At 47.8% G+C, this 12,500-nt stretch overlaps 2 protein-coding genes across 3 annotated transcripts in view; one reads left to right on the top strand and one right to left on the bottom strand.

Annotated features, from left to right (window-relative positions):
• The window catches only part of kics2 (KICSTOR subunit 2), a 4,800-nt gene extending 1,530 nt beyond the window's left edge, over positions 1-3,270 (top strand). For both annotated transcript variants that reach the window (XM_080022393.1, XM_080022394.1), the window contains exons 3-4: positions 1,137-1,425; positions 1,983-3,270. In XM_080022393.1, coding sequence (XP_079878519.1) covers positions 1,137-1,425; positions 1,983-2,802 — 1,109 coding nt within the window. In that variant the 3' untranslated portion in view covers positions 2,803-3,270. The remainder of the gene's footprint in view (positions 1-1,136; positions 1,426-1,982) is intronic.
• A 3,646-nt stretch (positions 3,271-6,916) lies between these two features.
• LOC307246566 (SLIT-ROBO Rho GTPase-activating protein 1-like) overlaps positions 6,917-12,500 on the bottom strand; it is a gene marked incomplete at both ends in the record, with an annotated part of 19,515 nt that continues 13,931 nt past the window's right edge. The window contains 12 exons of the mRNA XM_080022530.1: positions 6,917-7,351; positions 7,455-7,794; positions 7,951-8,082; positions 8,669-8,861; positions 9,343-9,422; positions 9,706-9,930; positions 10,534-10,639; positions 11,119-11,253; positions 11,334-11,411; positions 11,779-11,839; positions 11,956-11,989; positions 12,146-12,173. Coding sequence (XP_079878656.1) covers positions 6,917-7,351; positions 7,455-7,794; positions 7,951-8,082; positions 8,669-8,861; positions 9,343-9,422; positions 9,706-9,930; positions 10,534-10,639; positions 11,119-11,253; positions 11,334-11,411; positions 11,779-11,839; positions 11,956-11,989; positions 12,146-12,173 — 1,847 coding nt within the window. The remainder of the gene's footprint in view (positions 7,352-7,454; positions 7,795-7,950; positions 8,083-8,668; positions 8,862-9,342; positions 9,423-9,705; positions 9,931-10,533; positions 10,640-11,118; positions 11,254-11,333; positions 11,412-11,778; positions 11,840-11,955; positions 11,990-12,145; positions 12,174-12,500) is intronic.

Here is a 12,500-nt window from a genome sequence, read left to right as displayed (position 1 = left end):
TTCCACGCTACAAGCACAACAGCCTCCATGCAATTAATAAATAGAAAAAAAAACGGACTCGGAGCAATCCTCGATCACGACAGGTTTTCTCCAGTGCGACGGAACCTCGTAAACCTGTATCACATACATGATCCGACTAAACTGCGCCCCGTGTATTGCTGTTTGCAGCTATATTTTTATATCTATTCAAGATTCAAGATTTTTATTTGTCACATACATATACATACTTCCATACATATATGCAGTGAAATGTAATGTATGTATGTCCATGCAAACTTACACAATTTCTTATTTTGACAGTGTGTTTTGTTGATATTGAGGTTTATTGTTAATTTTTAGGATGCATTTAGTATTATTGTTTATTGCCATTTGTTTTCTTTTTTTTTTAGGTTTATTGTATATTACACATTTTTTAGCGTCCCTTGGTTGCCACAGCTTGCTAGCCAACTAAGCCATTTGGAGCCCGTTAATGGTTATTTATGATGGCACTACCTGAGGTGTGCTCCGTATACACACACTCATGGAGTGTGTTATTTTCTTTCTTTCTTTATATATATATATATATATATATATATATATATATATATATATATATATATATATATATATATATATAATCTTTTATATGTGTGGTTGTGTAACAGCACATTATACCTGTTAGGCCTCTATACGATGTATTATAAATATAAATAACCTGATTATGTTTTAATGAGCAACCAAGCACCCATAGCATTTTTTAGTCTTCTAAATGTCTTTGCTTGAAACTCTCAGTCCATCAAGCTTACATGACATGATTCTATGGCCCAGAAGATCCCAGGGGTAGGGTGAGAAGTTGGGCTGTCACAAAGCCTTGCGTAGAAAACATGTACCGTTACAGAATTCACATTTATCGGTAGATTTCCAGACATTTCCAGACGTCGTCATGTGCCTGAACAACTTGATGTAATTGAATCTTTGTACCAACAGATGGCAGCACAGACTATAAACGCTAAATATAATATAATTCAGCCATTTTCATTTGGGTTTGTGATGGGAATCACAAACACCTTGAAATGCATAGCATCATCTGTAAATGTATGTACCAGGTATTTTTTTTATTAGCTTACGCTTCTTTATTTTTATTTCTCCCTCCGCAGGTGGCCAGTCATTCTTTAGCCGCAAAGACTCCATCCGCACCATCTACACCTCCCTGTACAATGAGCTGCGTAAAGTGGTCACCGCGGGGCGCCACGTCCAGCCGGGCTCCGCCCCCTACCTAGAGGACCTCCTGTCGCACCTCTCCGAGCAGCTGTGCCACTTCACGCAGGCCCGCATGGAGATGGCTGACCTGTACGAGAAAATGCATTCCCTGGCCACACAGAAGAGCATAAACTCAGAGGAGCTGGTCACCACGCTGGAGGCGGTCCTGCAGAAGTACAGCTCCAGGTGTGGATATGTGTGTAAAGGCGAGAGACTGGAACAGAGGTCAAAAGTGAGAGGGAGGAATGGAGGGGAAGAAGTTGTAGAAGGAAGAATCTATGCCCAATTATAGCAGGTTCTGGGCTTCTGCTGTACTTTTCCTGGAGACATGTCGCGAGAAGCACAGAAATAGGTAAACAAACTGTAGAGCTGGGCGGCTGAGGCCATTTGTGGTTGAAGGGTGAAGGTGGCACGCTACCATATGCTGTGTGTGTGTGTGTGTGTGTGTGTGTGTGTGTGTGTGTGTGTGTGTGTGTGTGTGTGTGTGTGTGTGTGTGTGTGTGTGTGTGTGTGTGTGTGTGTGTGTGTGTGTGTGTGTGTCTTTAAATACCAGCGGAGGTGTGACCACGTAGGTGTTGGCCTGACCCCCTGTTCTGTGGCAGCCAGCCACTGTAATTTCAAGCCATAATATATTCTCTGCATGACACAGAGGCAGCTGGTTTGGGGTCACTGTAGATCTGGCCAGCTGCTGTCATTACAGTTGTTTGTTAAGATACTAACCCCTCACCTCTACCCACCGTCAGATTCCACCACCCCATCCTTGGCCGGGTGGAGGAAGGCTTCCAGACGGAGGTGGACGTGGTGACCCAGCTGCTGCGCTGCCAGGCCCAGGTGTCGGAGTGGCGCTTCCTGCCCGCCCTGCTCAGCTTGCACGGTGGCAGCTCTAAGCTGGCAGTGTGGGGGCAGCTCCTGCAGCGTCAGAAGGAAACCCGCAAGCACCTGTTCGGAGGCCAGTCCCAGAAGGCCGTGCAGCCGCCCCACCTCTACGTGTGGCTACAGCGCTTCCAGGCGGCGCTCCTGGCGAAGTTCAGCTTCTACTTCCACGAGGCGCTGAGCCGGCAGACCACGCCAGCCGACATGAAGACGCTGACGGCCCGCACAGCACCCGACTACCACGGCAAGATCAGCTCCTTCATCCGCAAGCATGATGCCAACAACGTGTCGCTGGTGTTCGACAACCGTGGCTCGGACAGCTTCCAGGGTCATGGCTACCACCACCCGCACTCGTACCGCGAGGCGCCCAAGGGCGTCGAGCAGTTCCCCGCCGTGGTGTCGCTGCCGTCGGGGGAGCGGCCGCTCACACACTGGCCCAACGTCATCATGATGATGGGCGACCGCGCCGCCGAGCTCAATACCCTGGACAAGGCTGTGCACTTCTACGACGACAAGGTCCAGAGCACCTACTACCTGACACGGCCCGAGCCCCACTTCACCCTGGTGGTCATCTTTGACGGCAGAAAGTCGGAGAAGGACTCGCACATTGCTGCCTTTCTGCAAGAGATCTCCGGCTCGCTGCGGAACTCCAAGCCCTTCGGCTCCCTCAAACCCGGATCTAAGGGCTGAGCGGTGGTCTCCCCTGCTCAAAGGTCGGCTCCCAGAATATACTATGTACATATATAGTATTCACCATGCCAATGGCTGGTTAGAACATGGATCATGTTTGAGCTAATCGTTTCTTATCGCAAATGTTTCAACTTTGCATTTCTCATTCTGGGATTTTTCTTCTTAGAATGGACATTTCTGTTTGATATTTTAAGGATTTCGACCAGTGTGAACAACTGTTTTGCCGTGAATCCGTTTAAGACCAAAGGGTTAAACATACCATTTTGTCCTTTTCTTTACAAGCAGCTCAAATCATTTTACAATTCCATGATGATAGGACGACGGCAGTTCCATGGTTCTAAGCTGACAGTATCTAAAGTATATCTGAAGTGTTTTAACTACTCTGCTGCTATGATTTAAAAAAAGGTTTGTTTTTATTTACAGCACTTGAGATCTGTGAATTTAAATAAAGCTTGGATGAATAACTGAGCCATGTGTGATAAATATTTATATCTAACAAACATATGCGGACACAAATTAAACAACATTAAAGACCTTATGCTTGCACGTAAACATTGTTATATGTGATCAAGGAAGAGCAGGAGAGTGACCAAATGTCCCGATGTGTTTGACAGTCCTGAATTATGACCATATGTCCAACAAGAAAGGAATGTCCCACGTTTTGATAAACACACGTTTGCAAATATCACATATATATTAATTATTTTCTTTTTGTCCAATCATGAATTCCTAAAATGCTGCACGAACATCAGCCAATTACCGCCTCCGCTCCCGCCGCCGTCTGTTTGGAACAGAGAAGATATGTCCTGAAATCATGGGGCCCTTCCCCCAATATACACAAAATATATGAGGGAAAAAAAACACATCATACTCTTAAACACACTCTTGGGTGGCCAATTATCCAATGTCCTTCCAACTTTTCACACAAATGAAAATTCCATTGGAAAAATGTAATACATCTGAAAGACAACGATCCCATTTTATTACACCATTACCATTTTCCAAATATATGCCAAAAAAGGGAAATAAATGATATTGTTCGTTGCAACGACGTCCAATTTCCCACCAATGTAGAGGACCCTCCTGAAAAGGTTTCGGGAAAGAGGGAATTATGGATTGGTCTACCATAGACGTCAAAGGCATTTTCTGCACTGCCTTGAGCATAAAATACTAAAATGTTTTAAGTATTTAGTAAAAAAAAAAAAAACCTTCCTGATGCCTGTTGTGTCACTTATGTTGCACATTAACAAACATATTAATGAAAGTTATCTACATTTAGGATTACCACAATTATAAGACATTTCACTTAAAAATGTGAATTAGTGCTTTGAGTTGCACAACCTGGAAAATGACATTTGTTATTCTGCATTTCTATATCATTTTTACTTCTTTCGCAAGGTCCTGTAAAAAATAAAAAATAAAAATAAAGAATATATGGTTTGCATCTCAAATCGTTCTGATTTTGGTCACCCTACAGATCAGAAGTTGCACTAAACCTAAGTTCAGCAAAGTATGTTCAACCGCCACAATTTGCCACATAAGCCTGCTTCACACCGTGTACGACAAACGACAAGAACAAAGCAGAAGCCCATTCATTCCTATTACCGTGACGCGCTGCGATGCGGAATTTTCCGCCTCCCAATTGAGGCTCTGCGATATGTAAAAATGTTTTTTTTTTGGAACTGGGATAAAACCAAAAAAATGAATCACGCATTTCAAAATAATGACGTTATTAATGTAAGCGTCGGAGGTCACCATCAATAAATACATTTTTTACGTCAGTGAATTGTGCGTATTTATTATTTTTCTTTGCGCTTAGCAAACACCATATGAAGGGAGTTTGAAACTCTCATTCATGGAACATGGTATACTGTATGTCCTACTTGCAGTTGTTCCGGAAAAAAGGGCTCTTTCCCTGACAAATTTTGTGACACAAAACCAAGTTCATCAGGCGTCTGCTAGGGAAGATCCGACTGTCGGATGTGATTACGGACTAGGTGTGAAGCAGACTTTACTCGCTCATTTAGTCAAAATAAATCTTAATCGTCTTATGCTTGAATGCTAATTTATTCAGGTTGATTTATAATATAAATACAACACATCGATACAATCCATTTGGCTATATGAGCTCGCCTTCGGGGGAAGCTCGTGGTTCAAATACAGCAACACTAATGGACAAAACCATTTCCTTTGTCGTTATCAAACACATTCAGAGAAAGCCTCCCTCTTTTCGAGTCTTAAAACGCACCAACATGTTATGATGCTACATGCCAAGTACACAATCCTATACATCAAAGTGCAATGTCACAATGGGTTAACGCTAGAATTTATTATTTCGGTAATCTATTAAAACACTTTTATGATTATTTCATTTGGAGTGCTGCTGCTCTTCATACAGGACATGCGTGAGTGGATTCACAACTCCCCCCAAAAAGACAAGGTTAAAAAAAGGCACTTCCACGTTTACTCGCGCACACACACACACACACACACACACACACACACACACACACACACACACACACACACACACACATACGCCCCTTTCAGCAACATACGCCGTTGTTCATCGCACTCGCATCATTTACCTGCCCAGTTGGAGGTGACATTCAGTGTGCTGTTCAAGTGTTTTTCTTTTTGTTTGTTTTTTTTGGGCGACTTACACACAGAGCCCCACCCTGTTAGGTTACTGTGAATTTTAAGGTTAGCTAGTGACTTTAGTGATACAACCAGGTCAACCATTTACACACACACACACACACACACACAAAGGAACTTAAGTGACATGCTTTTTTTTAGACCTACTACATCCTTGCAAAGAAAAACAAGGCACGCACACCTCCCCAACTTTGCACATGTTCTGGCACTCAAGGCAGACATGAATAATCTATTATCTATCACTATTCTAGTGCCTAAACAAGAGCAGGCTGGCAGGGCATACGCACACACGCACACACAGGCACACACACAAACACACACACACACACACACACACACACACACACATACACACGCACACACACACACACACACACACACACACACACACACACACGCACACACGCTCACTCGCTCACTCACAATCAGCCACCGCGCAGACGGGAAGGAAATCACGCACACGACCCCATTCCAGAAAGCACTGCCTTTCGGCCCTCCTCACCGCTTAAGGTATGGGGTCGCTTCCCAGAAAACACAAGAGAAGGCTGTATTAAGTTGAGCGGCCGCCATTCGACGCCATGGGGGGGCAGGGTGACACCGAACGAGCTCGCCGAACATTCAAGAGATGGCCGAACAGTCTTTAAAGTACCGGAAACATTCATTAAACATGGGTTAAATAACGTTGAGTTTTTAAGATAATTATTTTTCTTTTTTTTTTTACGGTTTTTAGTCACGGACCACCCCAAGAGGCTTGGTTTGAGGCGTCGTGAGAGTAGCAGCTGAACCAAGTGAAATAGAAAAATAACAAACAAAATCAAGAGTCACACGGACAAATCTGCCTCCCCCACGGACCGTGTGAACGACAGGCATCTTCACTCTGCAGCGTCCTCCTCTTCCTCCTCCTCCTCCTCCTCCTATGGGTTTTTAATACATGACAGACACAGCAGCCGATCGTAATAGGTTAAGAATACAGCAGCCTTTCGCGACAGGCTTGACAGCAAATGCAAGGCCTACCGCGGCGACAGCACAGCCAATGTTCACATCACTGAAACTACATTTCACTGGAGCCAAACTACACTCCCCACGTATCACCACCGCCTCTCCCGTATGGGACGGGGATGCTCTTGGCTCGGGCCTCGCCCCTGTACCCTCTTTCCCCTTCCTTCAGCAGTTCTTTAAGTTAACCGTTGCTAAATGCTTCGATACACGGAGAAAGTAAACTCCTACACACCAAAGAGAGTACACACCAACCCGACGACACATAAATTATCATGGCATATCATATCGTAGATCAAGTCGTATATTATATTTTTATTACTACAGTAAAACCCTTTTTTTTTCTTGCTCTGTCCTACCGTTTCTACCCTCATGTTGATTATAAACAGTAAGCAGTACCCTGATCTCCTCGTAATGGCCCGTTTCTTCCGGGACAGGCCTGATTCGGCCCCATTTAAGCTCACATGGTGCACGATTTGTCCACTGGTGAGGGCAGAGGGGGGGTGCTGCTCTTGGGCGGGACCATGGGCTTTGGCCTCAGGGCGGGGGGGCGCAGGGGGGCCCCCATGCGGGCGGCCACCACAGGCTTAAAGGAGCCCAGGGTGTCGGGGGAAGGGTTGGCCGGCCTGGGAGGTCCTGGAGGCGGCCCGGGGAGGGGGCTGATGGGACTGAGCGGGCTGAGGGGGCTCGGGGTGCCCGGCGTGCCCGGGGTTCCGGGGGTGCCCGGCGTGCTGGGGGTGCTGTGGGGGCTAGGGGACTCAGAGGAGCAGGCGGTGGCAGGGCCGTTCTTGACCTGCTCCAGAGTGTCCAGGACCACGTCCGGGGCTGGTCGGCAGCCCTGTCGTTCCAGCTGTCGCAGCTCCCCCAGGGCGACGCTCACCGTCTCCTCTATGTCCTGCACAGGGGGGGAAGGAAGGTGGAGTAAGAGGAGGAAGATGAAATGGAAAACGAAAACGCCCGACAGCTCGGTTTGATGCTTGATTCAGAACCAGGCGTACCTGTGCCAGAGTGTCCGGGTCCAGGGCCCTGGAGCGGTGGGAGTCAGTGAAGCCGTGCTGCCCGCTGCTGGAGCGCCGGATGGGCGTGTCCTCAGGTCTCCGCAGAGAGTCGTGTCGGCTCACTGTCATGGTCACAGCGGCGGCAGAGCGACGCCGGCGCTCTGGGCTGTCAAGTGGCGGAGTCAGCCCCTGGCCCCGCCCCAGGAGCAGCTCCCGGGGGCTGAAGTGGCCGGTCACTGGGGGAGAGCTCCTCTCTAGCACCCCGCCGTTCCCATGGCAGTGGCTGTCGGAGCGGCCAAGGGGGCGGCGGAACAGACCTTCGGTTCTCTTCCGCCGGTGGCTGTCGTCGGGAACGACCCAGGGAGAGATTAGCATTAGAGTTTAGCGCCGGGGTCTCATTAGGCAAGTCAAGATAATTTGTCACGGTTTCAGCCTGAGAGGGATTCACAGAATAGTTGGATGTGAACAAGACGAATTTTGGTCTTACATGACAGACCTGTTATAGGTCTCTGGAGGTCTGATGTCGGTCGGGGAGCTCAGCTCGCTCCTGGACCTCTTGTCATCGGTGCTGCTGCTTCCTCCGTCGCTGTCCGCTTTCTGACTGAGTGTATCTGACATGGCGTCGGTCCTATAAACAAAAACAGCCAGAGAAGAACTCTGAGTTGCCGATCGGGCTAAATCACCGACACTGCCATGGCCCCCCGGAAGCGGGAGAGCCTCAACTAACAAATGCAACCAATTATCAATTAAGGGATCAATAGTAAGTGGTTAGCCACCTCACGAGTCAATACATCTACTACTGTAATCAACAAGGTTAGGAATCCAGTGAGCGCCGGATCCATCACGGGGACCAGTCAACGGATCAACTGTGGCATTGATGCACGACGCGCGAAAGATTCCTTCACAGTGAACAAATCTTTAAAACAAGTCTGGACTCTGAAGTCAGTCTCCACCAAAAACAGTCGTTTGACTTTTGATTCACAAACGAAAAGAGCAGAGAGCTGTGAACACTTCAAGCATTTATTCGCTTATACAATAATTCGGTTGGGAGTGCAAAATGATATACAGCCTGTTTCATAATGGACGGCGTTGTTGACGTCCTAGAACGCCGGTTCATGAATACTGAACATGGGTTATTCTGCAAATGCGTATATGTACAGTATGTTCATATATGTGGTCTATAGTGTATGTGTGTGTGCGTGTGTGCACGGCACACGTGCACTCGCCTGTCCTTCAGCACAATGTACTGGTGAGGCACCAAGCCGTGGGTGCCGTTGAGACGCCCCTCCCACCAGTCATGTGATGCCCGCTGATACAGCTGCAGAGCTGCGCCCTTCTTAAAGGAGAGCTCCCGACCCGATCGACCCACGTAGTCGAACCTTGCCACGGCCTCCACCACCTCCCCTTCTGAGAGAGAGAGAGAGATAGAGAGAGATAGAGAGAGAGAGAGAGAGATTACATGAGAAAGGGAAAGGAAAAGGAGAAGATGAAGATAACGGGGAAATAGAGGTGAACCCGGACTTGCCAGTCACCTGTCTCAGAGGCATTGTCTTCCCTGTGTTCAACCAATGATAAAAAAGAGGGGGGAGGGTGAAGAAAAACAATAAAGGCTTAAAGTCTTTTTTTTTTCTTTATCAATTCAGCCCCCCCATCCCCCCCGTCCTTCCCACCGCTAGCTACCGTCCTCCTGCCCCACACGTGGAGAGGAGAGGGAGGAAGAGTAGAGGAGGGCAGGGAGGGAGGGAGGGTTGTCTCCATGGCTGCTGTTGCCACGGAAACTGCTCTCCAATCGGAGTAGCAGGGGGAGTGGGCGCAGGGGGGGGGTGACGAGGAGGCGGGAGGAGGCCCGACGGGCCGGATTGTGTTGAAGGTCAGGGGTTATGCATACCCTCCTCGCTGGTCTGGGTCTCGGTGCCGCCATCAGGTTCGGCTTCCTCCAGTGCACCCGGCTCGCTGAACGGGCTTTCGCTGCGGGAGGGAGTCGGGGATCGAGAGAGAGAGAGAGAGAGAGAGAGAGAGATGGAAGGAGGGAGGGAGGGAGAACAAGTGAGAGGGAATGAGAATTGGAGGGAGGGAGGGAGGGAGGGAGGGAGGGAGAACGCAAAAAATGCTTCAGTCAGCAATAGACGGCCACACTCTCTCTGCCATTTTCCATAAAATGGCTCAAAAAAGAAATGTGTTGCCACATTTGGAACTAATAAGCTAATGAAAGAGTCTTAGCCGAGAACATCCTCCTTAGCGAAGTACTCACCAGTACTGGTCGCCGGTCATGCACTTCTCGTACACCGGTCCGGGGAGCTCCTTGGTGTCGGGGAAGATGTTGTCGTGGTGGAGGATGACCGTTTTGACGACCTCATTAACATGCGCCTGGCAGGCGACCTGGTCCAGCGTGTCAGGGGTGGGCAGGAGCGTGGGGCCAAACACGATGGCCAGGTTCCCAGCGTCCATCATGTTCTCGTCGCTGTACTGGGAGAGGCTGGACGGGACAGGGCGAGTGTTAGGGGGGCGGGGAGGGTCGGTATGAGCAGCGTGTACATCGTGTTTTCTCCCGGAGTGACAAAGCGGAAGGAGGTTTTTGGCTGCCGGGCGGGCAACAACAACCTTCGAAACATCTCCGCCTCTGAAAAGACTCGAGACCCATCTGGAGTCTCGTGGCCTGTAACCGGCTGCTCTGAGGGCAGAAAATACAGAGCGAGACTAAAACGTGACACGTTTGGACCGTACATTTCTCAAGGGTCACCACGAGACAAAAAAGCTCGGCTGCCACGGACCCGTCTCGGTTGCGCACAAAAAAAGAAAGAAAGAACGCGAGAAAGGAAGCTTGGAAAGCCAAACGCACCCAGCCAGCGACTGCATGTTAACATACATTAAAGCTGGTACATCACACTTGCGTATCACACTCTTCTTCCTCCCACTCACACCTCCCACCGCTCCACGCCTCATGTTCACATGCTATATTTGTTGGAGATGAGATTGGCTCCGATGTTGAACCCTCTGCCCTTGAAGCGGAGTGCATGTAGAGCTCGATTCATGCGGCGGCTTGTATTTTAACGGTTTTCTTCCGTAAGTCGTCACTCACTGGTTCAGGAAGGCAAACAGGTAACGCATCACCACCAGCATCGCCCGCGGGACGCCCAGCAGGATCTTCCGGATGCACTGCGCCCTCTCGTACAGGTTCTCTATGCCTGTGGGGGAGACAGAGAAACGCGAACGGTCATCGCTCCATCGTTGGCTAATGCAGTACGTCGTCAAATAGCAGCACGTGGTGTGCGACGAGAGTTATCCTCTTCTCCATCTCCTCTGTGGAATGGGCGTGAGAGGGGTGTCCGTGTCAGAATCCCAAAGAGAAGCTCGACGGGAAACATAAGACAAAGCAATCTGAGAATGAAAGTGAATGTGTGCGCAGGGGCGGGCGATAGATAGATAATGGAATTGGACTTAAAAAAAAAAAAACATATTTCCACAGCTAGTCAATGGTAATTCAGACTCAGTCACTCACAGGAAATGAGAAGGATACGACGGCTATGAGTCAGACTCATAGCTGCTCGGCACCGCCATCAGCTCTCGACAACCTTACTATTTCTACATTTCATAGTGTCAGCCAGAGAGAGAGAGAGAGCATTATTCAACCGATGCTAAAGAGGAAGGGGAAAGTGTGACTCACGGACACAGGAAAGGAGGTCGTTAAACCTGTCCTTGGGGAAGAGGGGGTTCTCCAAACCCCTGAAGTAGAGCTTCAGCACGCCGGCCACGGAGTTGATGTCGTGGTTGCTCTCCTCGTCGATCAGTGGATCGTTACCTGAACCAGAAAAAAAAATGGTTGCGAAGACGAAGGCGCTAAATTGACCAGACCAGACGACCTTGCACTTGACCTCTCACCTCTCTCGAAGGAGTTCTTGATGTCGTTCACCTCTACCTGTGACCCCGACACCCTGAAAATGCCTTGGTGCTGAAGACCTGATGACAACACAAAAGGACGAAGCCCTTTGGTTAAACCCTGGTCCGGTCGAATCCCTCGTGTTTCCAAATGGCCCATAAGGTATGAAAGGAAAACTCTGGTATTTTTTTATGCTTTAAGCCTAACAATGTTTTTCCACCATTGGGCGCCAACCCCAGTGATTGGCATTGCCGTCTGCTGAAGCCACCTTCTCAATACTGGATCCATTTAAAGGATTCTGACGCCATTCACTGGGGTTGACTTCCAACGAAAATGGGGAAATGGAATCGGAAAATGAGGCCTATGGTAAAAAATAAATCCCAGAGTTTTCCTCTGACAAACGCAGTTTTCTAGACGTACAAATGAAGGCCAGTAAGGTCCACTCACCGTGCAGGTTAATGTAGCGAATGGAGCTCTCCACAAGCAAAGGTATGGCTTTTGTTGAGTCCTAGAAGCGTCACATTGAGATTTTGGTTAGGGGCGACACGGGCTTCCACGGTTTAAACGCAACAAAACATGGAAAAAAGCCCACGACACCCAAGTTTCATAACAAGGAAAGGCTACCTGGTGCTTGCTATGGGAGTTTTTGCGCCCGCGGCTGTAACGATGGGGAGTGAGAGAGAGGAGAGCAACTGAATTACACATATTCCACAGTTTAAATGGAAGTAGTGGGTAAATAACAGCTTCAAAATGAAAGGGGACAACTGCAAAACCACAACAATGAAAAAAAACCACATTGTACTGTAAGTCTCACCTGGTGGTCAGCATGTCAGCTTTGTACCCTGAAGAGACAGAACAGTTTTTACCAATTTATGTTTATATTTTAAAGTGCCTTTTCTTTTACACATTTCTGTCCATATTCCAATATTTATATTTTTATATCTATTTTTATTATATATATACACACACACACACACACACACACACACACACACACACACACACACACACACACACACATTTTTAAATGAATTCATTAATTGATTAATGAATTAATTTATTCATTTATTTATTTTTAAGAGCAATCTTAAATGAAATATTAAATGTTTTCATTTTTAACTTAAATTCACTTATCTGTATATATTATTACAGCCATGTTGAAAAGCTTT

The sequence above is a fragment of the Zeus faber genome, assembly GCF_960531495.2.
Source record: "Zeus faber genome assembly, chromosome: 21".
Classification (NCBI taxonomy): domain Eukaryota; kingdom Metazoa; phylum Chordata; class Actinopteri; order Zeiformes; family Zeidae; genus Zeus; species Zeus faber.
This window is presented reverse-complemented; position numbering and strand designations above follow the sequence as displayed.